The 25,266-nt window shown below is 49.9% G+C and overlaps 2 protein-coding genes across 5 annotated transcripts in view; both read right to left on the minus strand.

The window, feature by feature from the left end:
- The window catches only part of SETD5 (SET domain containing 5), a 65,655-nt gene extending 54,719 nt beyond the window's left edge, over positions 1-10,936 (minus strand). The window contains exon 1 of one of the 4 annotated variants that reach the window (XM_038148956.1): positions 10,534-10,936. In XM_038148956.1, coding sequence (XP_038004884.1) covers positions 10,534-10,835 — 302 coding nt within the window. In that variant the 5' untranslated portion in view covers positions 10,836-10,936. The remainder of the gene's footprint in view (positions 1-10,533) is intronic. The other 3 variants (XM_038148955.1, XM_038148958.1, XM_038148957.1) reach the window with 3 other exon arrangements.
- A 644-nt stretch (positions 10,937-11,580) lies between these two features.
- Positions 11,581-25,039, minus strand: LOC119705977 (SRSF protein kinase 2-like). The gene is made up of 13 exons (XM_038148976.1): positions 23,600-25,039; positions 22,850-22,898; positions 21,193-21,294; positions 20,926-21,034; positions 20,356-20,443; positions 18,117-18,204; positions 17,762-17,868; positions 15,713-15,875; positions 14,427-14,512; positions 13,891-13,998; positions 13,394-13,463; positions 13,218-13,310; positions 11,581-11,979 (listed from the first exon to the last, which is right to left on the minus strand). The coding sequence occupies exons 1-13, from the start codon at positions 23,612-23,614 to the stop codon at positions 11,792-11,794; spliced, it is 1,266 nt and encodes a 421-aa protein (XP_038004904.1). The 5' UTR covers positions 23,615-25,039; the 3' UTR covers positions 11,581-11,791.
- Positions 25,040-25,266: the final 227 nt, after the last annotated feature.

Genomic DNA, 25,266 nt, shown 5'->3' on the forward strand with positions numbered 1-25,266 from the left:
TAGACCAAAAGCCAAAAACACCCCTAAACCAAGTATGTTGTACTTCCACACTGCTTATAAGATGTCCTATGCAAGTCAATTCCTTTTTTGTGCCTTAATATTTTTATCAGTAACATCAAAATACCACTCCTGAGATGTCAGTGTTTCTAGACACGGAAGCCAGGGCTGTATCTAGCTCTAAGCAGAACAGGAGTGAGGACGCATCATCTTACCAGCATTTCATCTTGAACTTTCAGGGGGCAAAAAGCATCTGAAAAAAATTTCAGTCACTGGCCATTTCACTCATTTCATTCCTGGCCAGTAAAGCTAAGGACCCACACACGCATCGTGGGAGGGAAGCAGCAGACTCCAAAAATCACCAATGATCAGTGTAACTGCAGAGATTTTAACCTAAGCTAAATGACACCTTTTCAGTACTAAGAGAATTTCATAGAAAGTCCCATTGTTTAAGACTTATTTCTACATTTTAAAATCACGCACCATTTCAGTAACAACCATCTCTCAACAACTTCAGCAAAAAGTTTCCAGCATTTTTAAAATATGTGTCAAAGCTACTTTTTTCCTCCTTCACAACTTCATGTGAAACTGAAAATTTTAGAATTCCTTTCAAGTATTGCCTCAGCCCAGTGACTCTCATGGGAACAGACTGCTTCACTATTACTCAGAAAAAGGAATGACGCCTAAACTCTGACACTGGAAGAGCAACAGAAAGCTACAAACTTTGCTTACAAGAACAGCCTGCTCCCCATCCATCTCTGCTGTGCGACACTGTTTAAAAAAATAAAAATTTAAAGTGAAGGATTTCACTGAGAGGATCCTGGTTACACTTTCATACAGTTCTGCAAAAATCATAGAACTTACATGAACATTTGGACATCCCATTTCATTCTCCCTGGGATTCTCTTTCCATGTGTGATTCAACAGATTTCTGCTGACCAGTTTCAAGCTGACAGTCCCAAGCTGCACCCAAGAGAGGCTTAACTAATGGCTGCAGGTTTCAATACATGGTCTCACTTTTAGAACATGCTAGTGCTTTATTCTTTATTAATGTATTACTGCTGTCTCCACATGTAAGACTTAGAAATGCAGGAGCAGGAAACAGGAACTGTGACACATCAATTTCAATTCTTATGTTGTTCCATGGCAGTCTGTGGGGAAAGGCTTTTTCCAGTTTGTGAGTTTTTAATCTTCTTACAAATTCTGTAGCTGAACATTTCATAAAAGATACTTTGAACCTGCAGTGGCCAAAGAGAATCCACCAGAGATCAAACCTGTGCTGTCAGATGCAAACACTTCTGTGCTCAGCTTCTTGACTTTGAGTGACCCACACCATGCTCCAAGTGTTTCAGGAGCTAAGCTGGAAAGGGTAGCAAGCACCACTCTTAGCAGCACTAATGTAGGTGATTTCCACAGGTGTGAAAAGAATGCCAACAGCCTCGGGACTTGGGCATCCAAGTGCCTCCCAGCTCAGGCAGAGCATGCAAGAAACAGCCCCTCCAAACAGCACCACTGCAGGGCAGAGTTAAGGTATTTCCTTTGCCTATCTCACAAGTCACAGCTTTAACCTCAGCAGAGATCTTCCTACTGATAAGGGACGTATCTAAAGAGACAGATTTGGGATAGCATACCCCAAAAGGCAACGTCCTAGTATAACTTTCCAGCTCCTGCCCAGCCTGTGTCACAGATAAATGATGTGTTCCAAGCCTGAGTCCTTATCCTGGGGCATGGGTGGGGAGCAGACACAAGCACCCAGATGGAGTCCCCAGAGCTCTCCTTGCACATCACCCCAGTGCTCACCTGGGCATTGAGCTCCGCACCGCAGAAAGTCACAACTGCTCTCAGCTCTGAAGATAAGACAGCACATACACTCTGCTTGGTTCCCGTATGGCAAACTGATAGATTTGGGGCTATTTGCAAATGTTTTCATGAAATAAAAGATTACCCTTGCAACAGATGAGATTTCTTGCTTATGAGACATACTGCTCACACCCATCATGAATTTTTTTTTGCACAGCAATACGCGTTTGGAGATGTCATGACATGCTAACATTTAAATACCTTTATTCAAACACAAACAGCCAAAATGCTGCCTCAAGTTCTGTTAGACCAAGTAGTCTCACCAGGTATGAGACAAAGCCTCAGCTCGCAGTGAGCAGACAGAGCAGCACACAACAGGATCTGCAGTGCACAGACAATTGCTTTATTTCAAATTTGCTATAACCAAGTCTTCCATATTAAAGAAATAAGATTGAAGTTTCTGCTGCAACTGGCCTTGGCTGAATTACATTTTTGTGTTGTTCCAGTCATACTTTATATACTTTCAGTGAAGTTATATGGAATTCACACCATGATCTTTTTTTATACATTTGACAGTGTATCTACAGTAATTTATAATTTTCTGCACACCTTGGTATTTCATTACCCGTAACGACTGGCAAGCAAATACAAAACAAAGACTTTCTAATTCCTAGGTTAAAATATATATATATATATATATATATATATAAGAACCATTGTGTGGTGCATTTACTTACTCAGATTAGTAATATTTTTATACTAATTAACTTTTTGCCATCTTCCAAAATGAGCCATCACTCCAGCTTTCAGCTGTACTGACCTTCTGCAAAAGTATACCTACAATATTTTGCTGGTTTGAAACAGTTAAGCACCAAGCTTAGGCTGTAATATTTCTCCATCACAGATCAAGCCTACATTAAAACTCACATCTGACCAGCTTCTCAAACAAACAAGAACAGATGAAGGCAAGCCTACATCACCAATTTTTAAGCAGAGAACTAAGGGTTTGTCTAAATAAAGCGCTCCACACACAGTGATCGAGGACACAAACGCAGGGATTGGCACAGGTCTGTCAGCATGCAGGGATGGTGGTTCACTCTCCTTTCAGAGGAGTGTGAAGTTACAGGGGGCAGCCTGAGCTGGCCGCGCTGGGTGCGGCTGAAAGGCGGAGACCCTGTTCCCCTTCTCCGGTCCCCACCACATCCTCTGCACTTCCACCCATATGCTCTCCCCTATTTATTTTGTGAGGGCTCTGGATGCCTGACAAGTCTCTCAGTGAGCCAGTTCAGTTCACTATCTTGGCAAAAAAATAATCCAGCAAAACCCAAAACATAAAATAACCCCAACACAGCTTTCTGCTGGGTTAGCAAGCTGGAGGAGTTCAGAAAAGGAATCCAGCAGGAACCAGAGCTGGCAGACAAAAAAGGCAGAACTCCCGGTTGGGTGAGAGAGCAAGGGGGAACAAAACTTCCCCCATTCAGCAGCAGAGCAGTTGGATATGCTCAGCTGTCTCGTGTAACTTCACCCGGAGTAACCTCGCTCGCAGGGTGCAGTTCTGCAATAGTTTCAAGCTGACTTCAGCTGGCACGGCTTCAGTGCAGCCTCCCCATCCCTCCCTGCACTGGTGCTAACCTGACCCCACAGTCAAGCAGTTCAGGCAGAAGCCAGCAGAAAACTCTTCCTTTCAAAAATGAAATGCACTTGTTTTCTGAATGGTAATCTTCCTGAATAGTTGACTACTGGGGCAGGCATGGGCCAGAAGAGAGGCAAAAGTGACGTTGGGAAGAACAGGGTTGTCAGCCTGAACTGCCATGGAACACTATTGTGCACCAAAAACCTGCACAAAGCTGTACAATGAATACACCGTGTGTCACGAACACCCATTCCAGTTTCACACACAAATTTCCATATACAAGCAAAGCCTGAGGTGGAAATTAGAAGAACTGCACCACAAAGCGAGTTTGTGACAAGCTCAGAACCTGACTTTCACCCTGCAAGTATCCTTGTTCCCTCTTAACTTCCAGGCCATCTTGAACCCCAACATCCTTAAGTTCATAAAACTGCAAGAGAACTTTGAACCAGCAAGCCAGTCTCCTCTACAGTCAAACAGAGCCTACTTAACTCAATCAAGCAGTCATCTTTTCTTCAAAGGTTCACTTCAGATGTATTTATACAGGAAGCTTCCAGATCTTAGCTGTAGCGAAAGTTAATCTACAGCCACATTACTGAAAGCATTCTTGTAACATTATAAGCTATTCTGATTCAATGCCACTGAAATACAGCAAATAATGTTTTAGTGTCTTTAGTTAAAGGCCACACAAATGCAAAAGGCTTGTGCACTCTTCCAAGTATCTATAAATTGATAGTGCAGCTCAGGTTGAGGCATGCTATTTTAAGGGCTCCGTGTTGAACCCCCAGGGCACTTCAGTTTCCCAAATCACTGGTTCTCAAACTTTTCCCAGTGTACTCCTTCCTGCCTACAAGCAAGGATACGTTCTCACCTCACTCTCTCCCATAAAAACAGTTGAGGACTGCTCCTTGGCAGCAGTTTCCACACAAGCATCCTGCAGGAGTTCCAGTCCTAAAATCTGACTTAAAGCATTCCCAGAAAGATGTAATTTGGGCAGAGGCAGCGCTGGGAAACATGACCACACTGAAAAATATGCCTCTGTTCCCATTCTCTGCACCACCTGGAGCTGTGATGAGAAGTTTCAGTCTTCCTGGTCTCATCCTTCCACCAGCTATAACCTCTGCACCTCCCATATTCTGCTCCCAGAAGCAAGAAGCAACTTTCTGTCCTACAGTATGAGCAGTGCTGTCTTATGTGGGCTTCCTTATCCAAATATGACCATCACCATAATCCTCAGAACTTCTCGGCCACTTATTTTCATGATTCAAAGTCATGCAAAACCAAGAGGCCACATAATCTGATGCCAATGAACTAAAACTCCAAGCTGCATCCTCTTTTTATCTTTTTTTTTTTTTCCTTTACTGAATCGGTAGCAGCAGGCACGTTCTGTTAAAAAGTTTGGTGGCAGGGTCTCACACGCCTACCCTATCAACAAGTTGCATTTAAAACTGCTCAGTTTAAAGTCAAGAAAGAAAGAAAGTATCAGAAAGAACTTCAAACTGTTTTCCAGGTTCCTGGCACGGTCACTGAAAACATTTTGTCCTGTAAATCAGCAAGGCTGCAGAAGAAAACCCTGGTATGAGTTCTGTGAGGACAACAGGAATAGGCCTGAGTCACTAAATGAGCAGCTACCAAATCCAGACAATATCTTCTTGTCAATGTGTATGATTGCAATTGTAATCATGTTCTAAATATGAACACATCAAAAGCACCGTGACCTTTCTACTATGAAATTACTTTGAAATATTTTAGGGCATTTTGGTTTTAAAGCTAACTCACATTCTGCCTCAAAAGGCCGCTTGTAAGTGAAAAAAAAAAACATCAAAAAACAAACCCTAGGTTTGTTTAGAACAGAATGAAAACAGAAAAGTTTGCTGCCTTGAAAACTAGCTAGATCTCTAGTGTTTGGGATACCTCCCCTTTGCTAAACTTAGCCCTTCTGTGACCCTCGGGGAGGAATGCAAGACCTGTCTACGTTATCAAGTTTATAAGGATTACACTTTAGCATAAACAACAGATCATTTCTGAACTTCACTCGAAAAGTCAAATTCCTGACCATTTCTCAATGCCACTCTTCTACGTTCCTCTCTCTTAGTCCCCCTTTTTTCTTCATGTTTGGTGAATGTGAGACTATTAGATTCCTGACCACAAAAGAAATTACTTCTCCCGCTCACTAAAAGCTTGCCACTCAAACTGCTGACAAATCCTCCCACATTTTTCCACCTTTAAGTCTGAGTGCATCAGTACACTTTGCTGAATATTTCCCATATTGCTCATTAAAATAATTGGAGTTTGTGCATGTCTGGCAGGAGGAAAATAAAACTCACCAAGAAATACTTTATTTCTGAAATATATTATTTAAAATATAGTTTGTTTGTTCTGCTTGTTTCAGCATTTAAATTAGATTTAAGGATCAGAATGACGCAGATTTACAATTTAAACAACCATATTGATGCTCCTATAGGACTTGTGACAACAGAAACTAGCATTAAGACTATTATTTGCTGAAGGTTTCTTTTTTTGGGCTACTGCTTTTCAAGTTCAGACTCATCGGTTGAAGTGAGGGAAAAAATCTCTTTAGCTATTTTTGTTACAGGAAAATACTACTTCACCACTGGCTCGGGAGGGGGGAAGGGGGACGATGAACCAGAACCTCCTGATTTGTCCCACAGATCATCCTTCAAGACAAAGAGCATCTTTGCTAATTACAGGAAAAAAAATTTAAACTAGGAGCAGTTGAAAAACTGTTTCTCAGCATGCTCAGTGGGCATTAGCTGCGATTTCAGCAGCTTAGCAAGTCCCACCCCTGTGTGAGCTCAGCAGGGAGGCCTGGAGCACTGCACATTCTCCCTGCTCAGCAGGGACAGGGGCTGCAGCTCGGCTGATTTGCTACAGGAATACTGGAAAATTGCCACCAAAATAGCAAATCCTGTGGAAAAAAAACCAAGCCTAACCAAGATCCCCCAAGCAACTTCAATAAGGAATTAAAAGGAAAAAGTGGAAAGAAAAATCTCAGCTCCCACAGTTTCAAAATGCTGAACTCTTGCTGCATTATGGTCTGGGGCTTTTTCCACGATCAAAATAAGCAAAAGGTTTAGGTTAAGCCAGATTTATACAAACCCGTCCCTAACAATGCAAGTGCAAACTTACTGTGCACTAACTCTTGCCACAAGTTGGTCATGGGAGCCAAAGACTGGCTGTAGAATCTGTAACAGCTGTAATACCCATAGCTATTTTTCTTTTAATTTGGAAGAGGGGAAAAAAACCAACTAAATAGACAAGTAAAACACAACACAATTTTTATTTTAAAATCAAATAGCAGCTGAAGTTTCATAGGGGCAACTGAGATTTAACAGCTTACACACTATACACTTAAGCACGTTTAACATTTCAACTCGAGCACTGCTACTACATCTTGTACACATAAAGAACAGTTTGCCTATTGCAATCTTTCTCATACACTGCACACAACACAGCATTTCATTGGCAAAATTTCAGAGTTGCACACACAAGCAATACCAGAGTAAAAACACAAATGTGCCTTTGTAATACAGCAATAATGTCATGAGAACAATGATTTTTGAATTTTCAAACCTCTGAACGGTCATTATGTTTGTTTTAATATTGCCAGAATAGATAGAAACATTTTTATCTCATCACATCATTCAGCACAAGTTTGTAAAAGTCTGATCATCCAAAATGAGAGAAAGCACAGACTGGACAGATTAATAAATTACATGTCTGGGACATCACACATTTAGTTCTCCGTTGCAAGCTTTGCACCTGGAACTTTGAATTAAAAATGTGGGTTTTTTTTTTTTTTTTTTTTTTTTTACTTCAAGGAACATTCGAAAAATTTAAATCCATGATTGCTGGTTGGATTTTCTCCCTCCAGAAGAAAAAAGAGCATAACTTTTGCATGTTCTGAGATTCCAGTTCAATGCCATCCCTTTCCTGTGTTTTTTCAACTTTGACCTGTTACTTTTAAAATACAATCTTGCAGTAACTAAGGCTCCTTTTAAAAAAGTGATTCAAATGTACATGGGATTTCATCACCCCACCTTGCAGTAGAGAAATATCAGACAACATTAGCTAAGGAATATTACTTTCAGGTCACTTGGGATTTGACAGTAAAATGAAGAGCCAGGGCCTTGTCAAAGCGGTGCCAGTTATCCAACAGAATGTGAGGCAATGGACCAATTCCCCATTATAACCTACAGAGAGACTGTAAACAACCTACAGGGAGACTGTAAACAAAGACTAAAGGCCCGTGAAGATCACTTTCTGTATTTCATTAAAACAAGGAGCAGTTTTCATACCCACAAAATTCAGAGTTCAGTACTGGTGTCATGTCACTCCAGGTTAGGCAGCAGATAGACACCTCCAGCCCCAGAGACTGATGTGTTTTAAGGGGGTTAAAAGTTGCTCACCCCACCTTGTGAGGCAATTTGTGTGGTACAGGTCCTCAAATATAAAAGCTACTTGGAGTTTGGCATCTACCACATGATTGCTGCCAGTCAAGCGGATTTAAGGGCATATTTTAATCTCTCACATTATTCTGGTCCTGGAATTTTTTGCTTGGAGCTCACAGTAATTCTGAGTTGGGTAACTCAGGCCAGGGCAAGGGGCTCCCCATGATAGGTGTTAGTTTACAAAGATGGCAGTGTTTTCTAATGCTAATGTATTCCCATGCTGCATACCTCAACTAGCAGTTTCATCTCTAACAAACGCACTGGAATATGCTGATAGCTCTAACTCGACAGCACAATATCATACAGACAGGGGCCAGTGCCAAATGGTTAGTTAAGCAGATAAGAAAGGCACTCATTCTTCCTTAAAAAAAAAAAAAAAAAAAAAAGGAAGCTATTGCAGTCAGGCAGACAGAGTGTGGATGGGAGCTGGCAGATTCCACAATACAGAGTCACGTCAAAAATGGCCTCCTGCAAACTGTTCCTTCAAGCATTTGAGTCAAGCGAAAGGGAGGGATCTTTCCCATTATCCACAGGAGTTTTACCTCCCTATTCCACAGCAGAGCAACATTTCCTATACGTTTTGACATAAAAGCACGTAAGAAGCTCAGAGAATAAATTGTACTCTGCAGCAGAGGAAAACTCCTCTCCCCACTTTCTGTTTCCAGTCCTAAAGTTGAGTCGGGACTTTATTTTGACAGTTCCCTGGTCTGTGAATGGAAAATCCCTCCTCAGCACTAGCAGGCTGGTGTCTGCTGCACACACCCACTGCACACAGCAGAAATTCCAGTCAATAAGGCAAGTGGGGCCCAGGCGCTGGGAGGGGAGGAAGGAGACATACAAACAATAAGAAAAGCATCTGGCTCTGTTACTGGCTGGAAAGGAGACTGGAGTTCAAAAAAGACACAACTGCAGCCTTCACTTCACAGGAAGATCATATCAATTCTTGCTGCCCTACTTTTCACACAGACCAAAATATGTGGAAAGGGTAACTTGGGGCCTCCAACCCACACTTTAATGCAATTCCATTAACTCAAGAACGGTGATGAAACCCACCTTGGACATTTTTGTCCCACAGGACCAAAACATATCCCTGCTCCTGCTTCAGGCCTGTGGAAACAGCCCAAAAAGTAAAGTCCTTTTTTGAACATGAGTGAGCCATCCCCCTACCACCACACTAATGGAGGCTGCTCTGCTGTCCTTCCCTGGAGATAGCAGCCAAGTCTAGTGAAGCTTTTCTCATAGCAACCAGAGCTCCAGAGCCAACAGCAGCTGCTGTCACTGCCTTCAACGCTTACCCACAGGATCCAGAGCACAGCAACACCCTCCTCCCTGCACCTCTACGGCAAAAAAAACCCAAAAAAATCCCTGAATGCTGGCAACAAGATGACTTCCTGGGTCAACCACAAGAAGAAGACAAAAAGAAATCCTAGTATTTCCTATCGATGTGAAAAGAGGAATCTCTGATTATTGAAAAAAAAAAAAGAAATTCCTTTTTTGGATTTAGATTCCGGCAGCAACACCCAGTCAGGGTGGGGGCAACTGCCTGAAATCCATAATGTACCAGCACACCATCAGACACCAACATCAAGTTCTTCCCTCACCCAAGGAGAGAGATTCGCCCCCGCCGTACCCCCAGCGCTCTCATTACATCATGGCCCGAGCCCGCAGCAGCCACAGGAGCCCTGCAGCACCCCGTGACCTCTCCAGCCCCGCAGAACACGCTCTTCCCCCCCCAACAGCGCACCCAGGATCACAGCTGGTATCAGAGGAACACGAGGACACGGCGGGAAGGGGCTGCGAACCCCCCCTCGCTGCTACACCCATTTCCCCCGCTTCCACAGGGCCACACGCGGCCTCGCCTCTCTCCCTCCCCCGGGACGGCGAGACGCTGCCCGGCGCCGCTTCCCCACCCGGCCCGGCGGTGAACTCCGGTCACCGGCACCCAAGGACGAGCCGCCGGTCGACAGTGACCTTGCCGGTGCCGTCGGGGGTCGGAGCGGGGCCGGGGCGCGGGCAGCGCGGCGGGGAACCCCCCTTGCGCCGGCGGTGACGGGCGAGGAAATGCGGGAGGATCCGCGCTGCAGCCGCCGGCGCCGGGAGCGGGGGTTACGGAGGAAGGCGCCGCGCGGGCACCATGAGAAAGCAGAAAATGCAGGTCAAACACCGCCTCCACCGAGGCCTGGAGGGGCCGGCGGTTCGGGGCGGGCAGCCACAGCCCGGAGGCTGCCCCGAGCCGGACAACGACCCCCGCGGCCCCTCGGGACAATGCGAGGACACGGGGGCGCGGAGGAGGCCGGGCTGCAGCGGGGCTTCCCCGGCGCTCGCCTTCACCGACAAAGCCCCGCGGCCGCTGCGGCCCCAACTCCGGCCCTGGCACTGCACCGGCCGCCAGCGTCCCGAGCCCGCGCACCGCCGGGCCCGCCATGATGCCCGCACACCGCGCCGGACCGGGTCAGCTCGGGCCGGGCCTCCGGGGGCACGGCGAGGCGTTGCCGACCGGGCTGCCGAGGCAGCGCAGAGCAGAGCGTCAGACCGCGGGCCGCGCAGGAGCCCCCGCCGCCGTCCGCCCAGCCGCCCGCCCCAGCGTTCCCTCCCGCCGCCGGGTACGGCCGGTTCCCGCCTGCCCGCGCCTACCTGGCCGGCCCGTTCCCCGGGCCCCTGCGCGGCACCAGGCCCGGCTCGGCGCCACGGCGTGTCCCGGGCAGCCGGCGAGAGCGAGCGCTCAGCCGCGGCAGCGGCGGCCCCTCCCCCGGCGGCAGCGGCGGCTTCTCTCCGGGCCGGGCGGAAACGGCACTGGGTACACGGGGATCCCCGGCGCCGGCGCCAGGGGCGCCCCGGGCACGCCCACCGCACTCCCTGTTGGCTGTCACGCCGCCGCGTCCCGCCCCGCCGGGGCGCCCGCCGCCGCCGCGGCCCCGCCCTCCCGCCTTCGCCATTGGCGACCTCGCCTCGCGGCCCCGCCTTTACCGCCGCTTCATTGGGCTCCACGCGTCCGCCCCGCCGCGCGCCCCACGGTCCCGGCGCCCCATTGGCGCGCGGTGCTGCCACTCGGCGCGGAGAGCGGGGGGGGCGGCCGCCGGCAGCGTCGACGCGATGCGGGGCGGGCGGGCTGCGGCAGCGCCCGCCGGGCGAGCCGCGCTACGTGCCGAGGGGCGGGGCCGGCGGGGCGCGATCGCTCGGCGCGGGGCGACTCCCGCGTCGGGACACGTGGCAGAACGAAGGGGCGGGGCGGGGGGCGGCCGCGAGCTCTGGGCGGAGGGGGGCGTAAGGCGCCTGCGCGGCGGCGCGCGCGCGGGGCCTGCCGCGCGGCACGTCCGCGGGCGCGGGTTTGAGCGGGAGGGGGCCGGGCCGGGGGTCCCCTCACGGGGTCCCGGCGGGGCCGCCCGGGGCTGAGACCGCCCCTCCTCGGGCCGGGCCGCGGGGCCAGCGCTTCCACAGCTGGCCGGTCGCCGTCCCTGGAGCCCCGAACAAAGGCCGCGGGGCAGTGAGGCGGGGGGACGGCCCCTCCGCGGTAGGAGGGGCGGCCGAGCCGGGCAGGAGGGGCCCCGCGGCGCTCGGTGCCCGCGCTCGGGCGAGGGGCTCCGCCCGGTTCCGGTGCCCGCGTACCGCGTCTGCGGCTGCTCGCAGCGAGCGATGCGCGCGGTCCGCAGCGCTGCAGGGCCGCGGGAGGCAGGGAGTGGAGCCGGGGCGCGGAGGGAGCCGCGGGATCACGCCGGGGCTGCGCAGCCGCCGCCCCGCTCCGGGGTTGCTCGGCAGAGGCGGCGCGCGGGGGGTTGCGGGCGGGCAGCCGCCCCCGCCGTGACAGCCGGCTCGGCCCCGCCGCCCCGCGGGAGGCGGTGCGGTCGCTGCGGCGGGTCCCGCGGTGCCGCGAGGCGGGGACGGCCGGCTCGGGTCACGGTGCGGTGATCCAGGCGTGCCGCAGGCTCTGCGCGGCGCTGGCGCGGCGCTCGGGCGCGTAGTGCAGCGCGGGCAGCAGGAAGGCGGCGAAGGCGGCCGCCTCCTGCGGTGTCCAGCCGTGCCGGTCCGCCAGGATGCCGGGGAGGCTACGGGGAGAGAGCCGGGAGAGCCGCAGGAGCGCGCCTGGCAGAAACAGCGTGGGCACAGCTCCTCAGTCATACCTGCACGGCTGAGGCTGCCGCGCCTCGCCTCAGAATTAACCCAAAGCATCCCGAAAGATCTTTGCCTTCTTCTTGGAATTATCTCTGTAAGCTCCACCTGCGCTGCCCCTTGCAGGTTTGGCTCTCGGGTGCTTCTCAGGAACCACCTTTTCAAGCTAGTGTTTGGAGTCTCCCTGTTCCTGAGTACTTAGGTGAGAATGTGCCAAGAGCACACGAAGTGTTCCCAGAATAACCATTCCAGAGCCATTGCTGCTTGTACCCTGTGCCTGCCCACAGGCACCCAGATGCATCATGCTATTTCAGTGTCAGAGCTCGCAAGACTCTTGTTGAATTTGTTACGTGCCAGCCAGCTCTGTGGGGCCCAGCAGAGTGTATGACTGAGTGAGAAGCAACCCTCATCCTGGGGAGTGCACGGTGTAAATACAGTCATTCAAGTTAGGCATGTGTGGTCAGGCCTGGCTGGTTCACAGGGAGAGTGAATATAGAACCAGTTTTGACTCATTTCTTTCAAGCACCATAGAAGGCATAAGTGTGAGCAAAGGATGTGGATGTGCAGGGAGGTGCTTGTTAAATTCCAGCATGGGACCAGTACTAAGCACTGAATGAACTGTGGGTAGACTGGTGAGCATGAAGGCAGAGAAGGATGATAGGCCAAATTGCAAAGGGTGGAGTCATGTGATGCCTTGTGGTCAAAGAAGGGTTTCAAGACTCATGAGTCTTGAAAGGAACTGGGGAGAATAAAACAGAAGAGATGTTGCAGTTGGGTCAGAAGACTAAATATAGCAGCCACATTGGAAGGATATGAGTGTCCCATTCCTGGTCATCATTGTTCTCTCTCAGTGAACGGGTGAAGTGCAGCCTGTTACACACTCTTCAGCCTTCCTGGCATGGAGCTGCTTCCTGTCTGTATTTCCATTTTCTCCAAATCCAAAGGAGAAAGAATGGAAATGCTTTCCCTGTTCGGTGTTTGCTATTACCATATTTCAGGATTTTGCATTCATTCCTGGCATGCTCATGGATTGCAGAGAGGGTAGGGCAGGGAGTGTTATTGCTCTTTATGAAATTTCCATTTGTGTTCCATCCCTACTTTTAGTCTGCATTGTGTGAGTAACTTTTGGGGGAGTTCAGCATGAGCTGAGTAGGAGTATGTCAGAGATCTGCAGTGATTTTTAAAATAAACTTCCTTATGCCAGTTCTTACCTGGCCTGCTGAAAAATTTTGTTGACTTGTTCCATGATAAAACAATTTGAGGAGGAATTCTTCCCAAGAGTTCAATAATACGAGCAACATGATCTAGATGGAGGGAGGGAAGACAAATTTAGATACAGACTGTGACACTTCTGTCAGTGAAATGAATAAAACTCATGGAGTCCTACCATCATCTCTGGAGAAGTGTTTCCCAGGTTGAGGATCAAATAGACACTCTCCAGTTGCCATTTCAAATGCCTAGAAATGAAGTAGTACTGTTAATTCACTAATTGTATTGGAGTTTTCCTTGCCCACTAACTGATATTGCCCTCCTTATCACACAAAACTGATCCTAAAACGTGGAAATACTCACACTGGCTTGATCTGTACCACAGTGAAACAACACCTTTAGCTCCATCAGGATGAAAAGCAGCATGTGCCTGATGCAGGCAAGCCTCTGAGGTAATGTACATGGAGTGTGAATTGCCTTAGAGTTCAAACTAAATCAGGAGTGGGTTGTACCAGCAGCAGGCTTTTGCCCTAAAGTGAATGAGTGCCAACAGCCCCTTCTGCCTTCTCAGAAAGGGAGCTTTCTTTACATGTACAGGTGGATGCTAAGGACACGCTGCCCTGGCCAGGTAAGGTCTGTCACCTCCCTTTCACACGGTGTTGTCCCCAGTCCTACCAGGCAGGCTGTACTCCAGATATCTGCAGGAGTGCCGTAGTCTAATCCAAGAAGCACTTCCAGGGCTCGGTACGGCTGGGTCTGTATCTCCTTGGAAAAAGGCTTGTACTAAAACAGAAACAGACTCCTTAAACCAGTCACAGCAGCTCTGGTGGTCACAAGCTTCTTGTGCAGTGACAGGACACCGGGGACACAAACGAATGTGTGTTCTCAGCTCTGCGCAGAGCACAGCCGGCACATTCCTGGCCCCACTGACACCAGTGGGAATCTACCTCCCCCCATTTCACACTGAACGTAGTTACAAATTTCTAATTGTAGGGACTAACTGCAAGCTGGAGAAATGTCCAAAACTGACAGTGGCTCAGAAAGACCATGCACAGCTTGGAGCTGAGAGTGGCAAACATAACACCCCCCAATTTTGGCATCTCTGAAATAGCTGTTCAGCTGTAAAGGGACAGACAGACACACAGTGTGGGATGGAAAGAAGCACACAGCATCCCACATTGTCACGGGATTGAGACTTGGAGCAGACTCACTGTCCAGCATGCGCTTCCTAGATCTGCAATTTTCACCTCTATGCTCATTAAATCAGATTCTTCCAACTGATTGCCAAGGTCACCTCCTAGATGGAAAGGACAAAGAGAAATCAGGTTTTTCTGAACCAGCAGGTACACACCACTTACCACAGGAGAGGTATGTCTGCCTTCCCTTAAAGTTTCTTGGCCTAAAAGCTCCTAAATACTTTTTATCATATAAGTGATAAAAAAGTGATAAAAAGTGATAAAAAGACCTGGTATCCAGTAAAAACATAAGAAAATGTTTGGGAGAACAGTAGCTTGGAGTGGAACAGTGTGACCATATGCTCCTGTCCTGCTGCAGGGTTCCTCTAGCTCCAAGGTTAAATTACTGTGAGCCCAGAGGAGAGCACCAGTCAGAACCAAAACATCTGTAATTTCTCCTCAGCCTTCAGCAACCCTGGCTGTCACAGACCTTGGATACAGCCTGCTTGGCAAGCAACATGGAGGTTACGCTTCCCTATGATCCCAGAAAAAGGTAAATCCTGGTTTAGTGCCTTACAGTGAGCTGTCAGCCTATGCTTAATACTGTGCTTTTCTGCTCCGAGCAAAAGACTCGGTCACTAATTTAGCATTCCCTGATTGCCCCAGAGTTTGAGAGACAAAACAACACTGTCATGGGAGAAATGCTCACAGGAGAACACAGTGCAAGGATAATATGAAAGGTCTCATTGCTGGAGATGAGATAATCTCTCAAGAAACTCTCCAGCCCTGCATCTTATTCAATATTCACACCATTCTGTGCACATAAATATGTCTCAGAAGGCTTTGAAGATTAGCAGCACATACAAGTCTCCCACAAACCTCAGAAATGAGGGTAATAAAGAGCAGGAGTGTCATACAGCTTTCTGATCAAGCCCTTTTGTATGTAAACCTTTCAGCAGCTGAAATCATCAGACACGTGGAACTGTCCTGTACCTAAAGCCTTGAGAGTGAGTTCCGAGGTCGTGGTGGGGATGTCAACAGATATCTGTGACCTGTAGTTGTCCTTCACACAAAGCCACCTGCAGGACCACATTTCTATGCCTTGAGCCCAGCCTAGTGTTTGTGTTAAGCAGAGAAAGGAGAGGCCTTTCAGCAGCATAAGCTGTCTATAATGTTTTATACTGGCTGTCATGTTTTGTGCTGGCTGTTGTAGGAGATGTGAACCTTTCCTAAGGCACCTGTACCTGCTGCCTCACATTTCTCTCCTGACAATAAACACCTAAGTCTGTTTTTTTTTGTTAAAAAAGCCCTGGAGTGCTCACCTGCTCCCTTTAGCCTCACTCCTGTTCCCTGGTCGCAGTGGAGTGTAGCCATGAGAAGCCTCTGGAGCCTTTTGCTGCGCCCCCAGAGCAGGATGTTCTCCGGTTTGATGTCTGCGTGGATGATGCGGCAGCACTTGTGCAGGAAGTGCAGCCCTGCCAGCACCTGGCCAACAAAGCAGCACTGTCACAGCAGCCCTGACAGGGTCCCCACTGCCTCTCCTGCCCCAGCAGCTGCCAGAGCAGGCAGGCACAGCAGGAGTGCAGGTCAGGGACCTGGGCACTGATGGTAACTCCTGGTAATAAATGGTTTCCTGTTGGGGTGGCCTATGGGAGCAGGCACACGGGTTTCATCACCCCACTTGACAGCAGAGCCCCAGGAGCAAGTGGAGGCCTGGACAGCCCAGTGAGGAAAGGGCTGTTTGGGGTGACACACTGTGACAATCCACAGATATCAGCATGGATGGGCAAGCCCAGGGAGGTGGGAGGAGGGTGGGGCTATGAGGAGGCTGTTATGATTACAAAGCTGAACTTTCTCCTGAAAAAACATTATTGTTTGTATGGCTGTTGTGTCCTGGGACCTCTGTGCCTTGCCACTGATTATAACTAGCCCACAACTTCCATTTAAATGACAGTGACATGTAAAGGGACTGGTGTCAGTGACAGGCATGGGAGGGTGTCCCATCATACAAGGAAAGAAGAAGACCGAGGATAACACAGACAGGAGGGGGAGAGACCATGAGTGAGTGCAGAGAGAGGATTTCAAGGCCCTGCAGGAGGGCCATGTAGGGAAAGAACAGCTTGTGATGCAGCAGGGAGAGCCTGGCCTGTCACAGGGGAGAGATAAACAACACCTACCAGAGATGAACACTCATTATCAGAAATCAATAACAGAGAAAAGGCTATGGGGAGATTTAGGTTTGTTTTTTAACACTCTGGTCAGTCATAAAGGACTGGTAAATATTCTCTGTATTATCAAATTCTATTCTGGGATGAACACCAGCCCCAGGGAAATATCAGCCTTAAATGGTAACTGTGAAATGTGGGGAAAGATTTAAATAACTAAACTGGAATGAATCAGAAGTAAATACTGTCCCGGTGCTGATCTGAAGGGGGAAAACAAAACTGAGATTTTACAATTAAAGCAGATAATGTATCAGCAAAAGCCTGAGTGGGAAGTGGAGCACAGAGGTAATGCCACTGAGTAAGTTACACAGTTTTGTGTAACTTACTCAGGTGTTAGTGGAGCTTCTTTAGAGAAAGGAGAGGCTACTAAAGAAAGTAGGATGAAGGAGGAGGCAATTTTCTTTCTCAGTATCCCTAGAAGGGCACAGCAATCAGTGTAGCAAATCTTCATCTTGGCAAGTGTGCAGACTTCTGATGAATCTCAGCACATGAGGCAAAAAGTAATTTTAACTATTCTGAGGCCTCACTCAGGTTTCCCATTCCTTAAGCAGAGCCAGCCCTGAAGAAACTCACTTTTCACCATCTTTTAAATAGGCACAACATGTCTTTACAGGAGATGAAGGAAAAATTTGCTCTACACAGGGAAACCTCAACATGGGAAGAGAACCAGCAGACCAAATCAGCAATTTAGAAATCCGTGTAAAGATGAGAGGGAGACCTTGAGCAGCCTTGAGTGGTACCATGCAGAAAGCTGCTGGAGCTGACAGTGCTACCCACAGCTGGATGCCAAGGCAAATGCCAGCAGTCTGGCATTACTGCCAGAGGGCACTTCTCTGGGCAGCAGGAGGGCAGAGATGGTTTGCCCACAAGGAGTAGAACTATGGCAGCCTGTTTGTCCCCTGCTACATCTACAAGCTGCAGAGAACCCAATGATTACTGAGCTGATGGGAACACAAGTGCCAGCCCTGACTCCCTGGTAGACATCTGCAGGCTTTTGGCACTTTGTGGCCCTGACTCCTTCCCAAACCTGAGGAGGCTGCAGGCTTAGGCAGTAACACCCAAGTCCCCCCTTGGGAGGAAGACTGTGGCATGTCCCACAGCCAACAGCCCCTTGGCACCCTTGCCTGGTTGCAGCTAAGTTCTCACCTGCTGTAAAGACTTTTTCACAAAAGGCAAGGGCAGTCCCTGGGCTGTGTAGTTTCCCATCAGACATCGAATGGAAGGACCCAGCACCTCAAATACCAGGCAAGCATGTGGGAAAGAGTTAGGGATTCACGAACAGGGAGAGGTGTTACCACCAACCCTTTGCCTTTCACCAAAGCAACCAAATACCTCCCGATTCAGCCTCTCCCCTCCAGCCATGCCCATGTGCCCTGGTCCAGCTTCAGCTCTTCTCATCCTCCTCATGGCAGCACAGCACTCAGGTTTACACCCTCCTGTGGCTCTGCAAGGCAAGCCCAGGCTTTGCTGGCCCAGAAAAGCACGCTCCACGGAAGGATATGGAAACCATTCTCTCCAATCATTCTGAAGTCATCTAACAAACAGACGATGTTTTCTCCTGTCAGGTCCTTCTTCTTCATGCAGCTTACCTGAGGGGGAGGATTCCAAGAAAGCTGCAATCAGAGACATATACGTGCACAAGGACACTTTGCACCTGTTTTATCCTGACAGACTTTCTCTTCTGGCACTTTGTGATAAATCCCATGAAAACAACATCAGGAAAACCAGGAATGAGTTTCTGCATGTTTCATCTTGCTCTTGACCAGGTGAGACCATCACACAGCGTCGAAACAACTCACACCAATCCTGTTGATAGTATCTAGCACATTTCCTGCTGCTTATTCTCTCTAGGCAGACCCAGAAAGTCCTCCTGCTTGTGCTGGAAGGGGATTCCCCCAAGGAGACAGCTCCCCGCTCCCAGCATCAGTGGCTGTCCATTTCCTTTGCCTCACACCAGCCTTTTGGAAATTTCCCTCAAGAGGTTGCAGAGAGGCAGAGACATTGTGGCTGTATTTGGCCACTCAAATGCTACTTGTCTTATCAGGCTAGAGAGCAGCTTCCACATCTGGAAGAACTCAATGAAGGAGGCTTCTTTGTGCTGGAAAAGGGTTGGCTGTGGGCAAGTGATCTATCGGATACAGAGGGGTAGTGGAGGAGGTGAACACATCTTTTGTTCTAGAGGCAGGGGTCTTCAAACCCAGCGTGTGGTAGGTGCAAGAACAAAGCAGAGATGTTCTTCACACAGCACGTGGGTGACTGGGGACAGTTCTTGTTACAGGGGACTGCAGTTACTGAATCTCACAGGGGCTTGCAAGGGTTCAAGGTAAATCCACTGAGAATTCCTGCCCACACAAACATCATCCTTGGCCTGAGAAATCTGCAGCTGGAAATTGCAACAGGCCAGGAGAGCATTCAGTGGGAGCAGCACCCTGTGCTCAGCTCGTCCTTACACCCACCTGGACATGTGTTGTTGCCCAGGGTACTGTGCTGAGTGGACCTCCAGGCACAGGTGCTACAGCACCCCCAGCACCACACACCTGTGTGACAAGGAGCACCAGGGGCCTGCTCTCCCAGAGCACTTATCCTGGTACAGTAATTCATGCTGTTTTTTTCTCTCTTCATGTCCACAGCTGCCAGGGTTTTGGTTTGGTTCATTTTGCAGATGCCAGATCCACCTGCACCGGTGCCAGAAGGTTTGTTCTGGCACAACAGAAGTGAGCAGCCCTGGAAGCAGAGACCAGATCATCTCTTCTGGCAGCTCTGCAGGCACTAAGCCCCAGTGCTGGTGGGAACAAGCCTTGGGAAACAGCTGTGTGCTGCTGAATGGGCAGGCACATCTCTCAGAATTAATAATAAATCAGGGGTAAGGCTCACTCTCTACACAGGGTTCTGCTGATGTGTGGAAAAGCAGCCCTCTGATTACATTAAATTAGTGCCACTTGGTACTTCCTCTTGCATCACTGCATCTGGCTCATCTTCTTTTAGATAGGGCCTACAGATTTACAGGTGTTAACTAAACCTTTCTCAAACCTGTTGGAGAAAGGTCACAGAGTAATTTAAAGTGCAGAATTTAATAGCTTTTACTCATCTGAAGCTGATGTAACTTTGTATTTGAACAAACTTGAAGAATTGTTACCACAAGCTTTCTAGAACTAGCAGTTCAAGCCAACTTCAAAGGCAACTTACTACAACCCAGATACAGGCACCTAATTATCACCTCCATTAGCAGAGGCCAGAAGAAGCTCTCTGACTTCAGATGTTTATTGTGTTTTGGTACATCATATATTTTTCTATTGCAGATATTTCCTTTTACTTCAGTATCAGTGTTGTGATACAGCAATGTCTTCTGAGTGATGTTCCTCTGTGAATAATACAGGTACAGTGGACGTGCTCCTATCTTCTGCCTAAGAGCACTACCACCTTCTTCTGTTGTTTTTCCACCTTATCATTCTGAATATTCCTCCTTTTTGCTGGATTTCAGTCTCAGCTAAAAGAAATGGGCTGACAGGGCAAGTGGGACATGTCCCAGTATGATACAGGAAGGAGAAAATGCCTGTTTCAGAGGCCAGGGCTGAGCCAGGGTGATTTCTATTAATTCTCCAGCTTTTGGTTTTTTTCCTATTCCCCTCCTAGCTCCTTGGACTGAGACCTGGAGGCAGAGGAGATGATGAGGCTGATACTCAAACTGAACTCAGTGGCCATCCGCTGGAGCAAAGCACAGACCCACAGAATATACTTACACAGCGGAGGAAAGCAACCTCATCCTGGGCACTCTCGGCAAAGCCTTCCCTGCTTTTCAGAACCTTCACAGCCACCTGCTTCTTCCTCCTGGGAAATGAACCACAGCTGTCAGCCAGTGCATGTCAGTGGCCCTGACCAGCAGCACTTCCCTTTCTCCCAGTCAGCCAGCCCTGGGGTCCCCAGGGAAGGTGCTGCCCTTCTGCAGGCACCCTTGGCCTTGGTTTGCAGCACGCCAGGCCCATGGGCATCCCTCCCGCTGGCATCTGGCAGCACAACTGCCCCAGGGACCAGGAAGGGACTGGAGAGAAAAAGGACATAGATACTGCAGGGTCTAAAAAAGAAAAGAAAATGTAGAACAAGGGCTGATCCCACCTTATTTACATTCTTTGATTTCTGAAGAGCAGCTCTGCTCATTGCATCCCACTGATCTTGCTGTCAGGTTTTCCCTGTGCTCAGGGATGCCTGGCCTGCTCCCAGACTGTGCTCTGCTGTTTCTGCAAGAGGCACCAGCCCTGCCCAGGACATCAGCCACCCCTTCTCACCTCCCTGAATGGCACTCAGCCCCTCACCTCATGTCCTGGCACAGCCAGACAGTGGCAAAGGTGCCACATCCCAGCTTGTGCAGCACCTGGTATCGGGTGTTGAACACCTCTCCCTCCTGCATGGGGTGGTGGCCTCCTGCGGAAAACCATCACCAAGAGAAATTAATGACATCTCTAAATGCTCTTAGACTGAGCGAGCAGCTGAGGACAACCTGACAGGTCCCGGTGGCCTCCTCTAGCCTGGGAAGAGCCTGGCATGATCTCATCTCCGGAGCCTCATGGCCAAGGACTTACCCGTGTGCTGGGCTGGTGGCATCTCCTGCTGCACCTGCTCCTCCATGGCCCTGGAGCACGGCAGATCCTGGCACAAGGGGATGGAGGCAGTGGGACACCAAGCTGTGGGACATGATGGGTTGTGTGAGCTTCAGCACTTTATTCCTTTCAAGAGAGCTGGAGAGCTGCAGGGTGGCCATAACTCTGCTGTGCCCTCACCCCTTTCCTTCCCATTCCCTTGAGCAGCTCTTGGAGTCAGGCTGCTACAAGCACTTTTGGCACTTCAGGGAGATAGGGATTATTTTAAGAGTTGAGAAGAGGAAAGCTGGCAGGCTGGTCCCGGGCCAGGGCCAGGTGGGAGTCTCAGGTTTCCTAGTGAGTATTTTCAGGAGCTTAGCGGGGTCTGTGGGATCCCCTCCCACAGCCAGGGAAAGCACCCCCTCCCTACCCCCATCCTGGCTGAGGAGGGAATTTGGGCTTTGGCTGGCAGGAAGGGTGTGAAACAGAACTTGCATTCTAAACACTACGGGGCTGCTCCTCTGCCCACAGTCCAGCCCTGGGGCTGGAGCACAGGTTTATCACTGACCATCCTGTGACATCCCAGCAAGGCCACAGGACATCCTGGCAATGGCCTGCTCCTGGGGTTTGTTACTATGACAGTCCAAAGCATAAACACCAAGACAGCACAGACAGACTGATCCAACTGCTGTCCCCCAGGGCCGCAGCACTGAGGTAGGACTGGATTCAGTACTGGTCACCTGAAATAGCAGCCCAGAGCCCTTGTTGCTAATGAAATACAGATTTAAACCACAGTAGCTGGGGCACTCCCAACCCAGCCTTTCATAATTTGGAAATGTCACTTGCTGTACAGCTGAAGCTTCAGGCTAACACACATTGTCAGAGCTCGAGACAGGTGAGAGTAATACCCATAGAGCACTAGCACAGGTAGAAATACTGAACTTCAAATCCTTCAAATCAGCTAAAGCTAAGACTCATCTGAACCAGAAGATTTTCAGAAATAGTTATAGAGGGCTGGCAGTGCTGATGGCAGGGAGTTATTCTTGAGCTGTAACATCTTCCAGGTGCTGAGACAGAGCACCTGTTTTGACTCAATGTTTTGACTTCCTCAAAACATTGAAGTTTCTTTCCACGTGCTGATGTTCCTCTCCCAGCACAGCAGCCAGAGGCACAGCCTGCCTTTGGGCACCCAGTGAGCTCCCAGCGCAGTTCTAGTTAAGGGTCAGACTGGGCTCAAGAGTTTCATCCTGTCTGGGAAAACACAAAGTGGCAGAGATGATGTTACTCTGTTCACCCATGCCTGCCAGAAGTCTGAAAGGAGCTCAAATGCCTCCCCCTCCTCACATTCCTACACCTCTAACCCTTGCATTTATGCTGTTTAGAATCAGTCTCTGGGTATAAACCCCCTGGATGCTGCAGGTCTGCATGGTCACTCTTTACAGTAAATGCTCCCTGACATCTCACCTATGAAACAGAACTGAAATCAAAATTTTCCTTATTTGTGCACAGACTAAGCTTATCAGTACCCTCGCACACTCCTGCACCACCAGCATGTGCCTGAGCCTTCTTCACTGGCATGATGAGGACAGCAGGGCCTGAGCTGAGAGCAAGCAGGCTTTAATCATGCAGCTTACCATTCACCTGCCAAAGGAAAACTCACGAGCGTGTGGAGATGGGAGTTCAACAGCTTCTTCCCCTGGTGGAGCATTCTGGTGATAGGAGACTTCAGTCAGAAAATGGGACCCAGAGACAGACCCAAAGTGTAAGACTCAACCCTAGAGTGGATGGAGCTTTTGGGCAGTTCAGGCCCTGGTGCCTTGTTGCTGCAGAGGCAAGCCAAGTCTATCCTTAGGCATGCAAGATTTACCTCCATCCACCCTCTCTGGATAGAAGCACTGGCAAAAGATGAAGAGCGTTGCTATGCAACTTGGTACAGGAAAGTGAAATGCACTTCTAAGCTTTGTGATAAAGGACAATTGGTGCTTTTAATCCTTCATTTCTTGTCACTTTCACATTAAATACAACTTATTTTGCTTTTGTCATTCCAACTATTTTGTGCAGAATCCACTGAATTGCTACAGACCTGGACTAGCTCAGAGAACTTCAGCCCAAGAACTGCTCCTGCCTGGTTTGTGAGAGCCATGGACAAGGAGTGATGCTTCACATCTGGCCTAGACTCCTCCACCCAACCTGCATGGAACAGTGTACAGAGCTGCCCAACACCAGTCATGCCTTATGACACCTGGACCTTTGGAGTGGCAGAACTCACCAGAGCAATACACACTTCCAGCTCCTGCACCACCACAGACCTACGAGCCCTGGCTGAGCACAGCACCCCTGCAAGTCACAGCACGCAGCACACAAGCAGCCCCGGCGGGGCTCTGAGCCGCAGGGCCCAGCACAGACTCACCATGCAGCAGCTCATGGGTAGGACACGCCATTCCCTTTATCATCTGGCTGGCTCTGGAGCTCCCCAAAGTGAGATACCAGCTGGTCCTGCTCTGATTTTAGTCTGCACTGCCCCAGGAGGGATGGCCTTGAGCCCACCGAACTTCTGCATCGCTGGATAGACGTGGTGAAGAATGGGGCAGGGTATCAGATCACAGCACCACTTCTGGGAACAACCTTGGCTTTGGGAGAGCAGGAGACCTCAGACAGCTGCGGTGGATTCACTTTACTGCTGGCCTCTCCCTGCCTCCCTGGCAGCAGGCCTGTCAGCCTGCAGTAGATTCACAGTCTCCACAGCAACTATTTATAGCGGGAAATTCACAGCTCTACTGAGATGGAAACAGAGAAGTCCTCCCCCCTCTGCTCTGCCTTCTCCAGACCCAGAAACCGTGGGGCTGCCTGACTCTGGCCCCTGCTCCCAGCAGTGTGTCAGCAGGACTTGCTCCTGTGGCACCATCTTCTGCCTGGCAGAGCCAGCCCTGTTCCCAGAGCAGCCCGTGTGCCACGCTGCTGGACCTGAGGAACCTCAGCCTCTCCAGCAGTGCCTGCACACAGTCCAATACCATCACAGCATGGTGCTGGTGGCCACAGAGCCCACGCTTCCCCTGTTCCCGTCTCTCGGAGAGCAAGCACAGCAGCATCCTCCCCACAGCCTTGGGGGACACGAGCATCCCAGCGCCACACAACACGGGGGAGGAAAAGGCCACACACAGTAAGAATCACTTTTTTTTTCCCCCACTGCCACAAGCTGCAGCCTCACACCGGAGCTGGGCATGGCCTGGCCTCCCCCTCACGGGGGCCCTGGGCTCGCACAGCTCGGGTTTCCTGGCTGAGGCTGTGGAGAGCAGGCCCCAGCCCTGCAGCGAAGGGTTAACCCTGCCTGCAGTAGCTCTGCTGCAGCTCCAGGCTGCCAAACCCAGGCCAGGGCCTCCCAGAGTGGTTCTCCCCCTGCCTGTGCCCCTCTGCTCTCACCTGCCTTCCCCGCACTAAAAATACCAAGGGAGGGGGCAGAGGCTGGGCCAGGCCGGGTGCTGAGCCCTGCGGGGCAGCAGGCGGGGGACAAGTGGCTTGTGACCCCTTAAAGGGCAACAAGAACACACAGAGTACAGAGAGGAGGGACTAAAAGAGGGGGAGAAGCAGACTCTACAAAACTCTGCTAGTAAAGGAAGGGGAGGGAAGAAAAGAGGACAGATGGGCCGAGAGCCAGATTGCTGTCTGGGAAGAACTGTGAAATTCATTTAAGAATTAAGTTGCTTTGGTAAATTAGGAGCACCGGTTTCTGCCTCACGCTGGTGGACAACAGTGACCAACAGTGTCAACAGTGAAGGTTCAGCAACCCCCACCCACAGGGAGAGACCACAGCCAGAGCTGCCATGTGGCCCCAGGGCCAGCCTGAGTGTCTGCAGAGGGAGGCTGCCTGCTCCTGTGGGCAGGGATGGTATTTGAGCTCTGCAAACTGCACAGGGATGCAGGTGGAAGGTGGCACAAGGTTATCTTGAAGAAACAGAGCCTAGGCAGGAGGGAAACGCCTCGCTTCTCACACAGCTTTTGGATCCTGGTGCTTCAGAGTACAGTTTCTACTTAGGAAGAAAAAGAGGCAAATACATTCTGTGTAATTACATCATCATG

The sequence above is a fragment of the Motacilla alba genome, chromosome 12 (genome assembly GCF_015832195.1).
Source record: "Motacilla alba alba isolate MOTALB_02 chromosome 12, Motacilla_alba_V1.0_pri, whole genome shotgun sequence".
Classification (NCBI taxonomy): domain Eukaryota; kingdom Metazoa; phylum Chordata; class Aves; order Passeriformes; family Motacillidae; genus Motacilla; species Motacilla alba.

What these genes read in the sequence shown, in the direction of transcription:
- LOC119705977 (XM_038148976.1), bottom strand. An exon ending in AGTGAGGCTAAAGGGAGCAG is followed by an intron (nt 14,513 to 15,712) that starts GTGAGCACTCCA and finishes CTTTCCATCTAG; the next exon opens with GAGGTGACCTTGGCAATCAG. An exon ending in AAAATTTTTCAGCAGGCCAG is followed by an intron (nt 11,980 to 13,217) that starts GTAAGAACTGGC and finishes TGTTTCTGCCAG; the next exon opens with GCGCGCTCCTGCGGCTCTCC.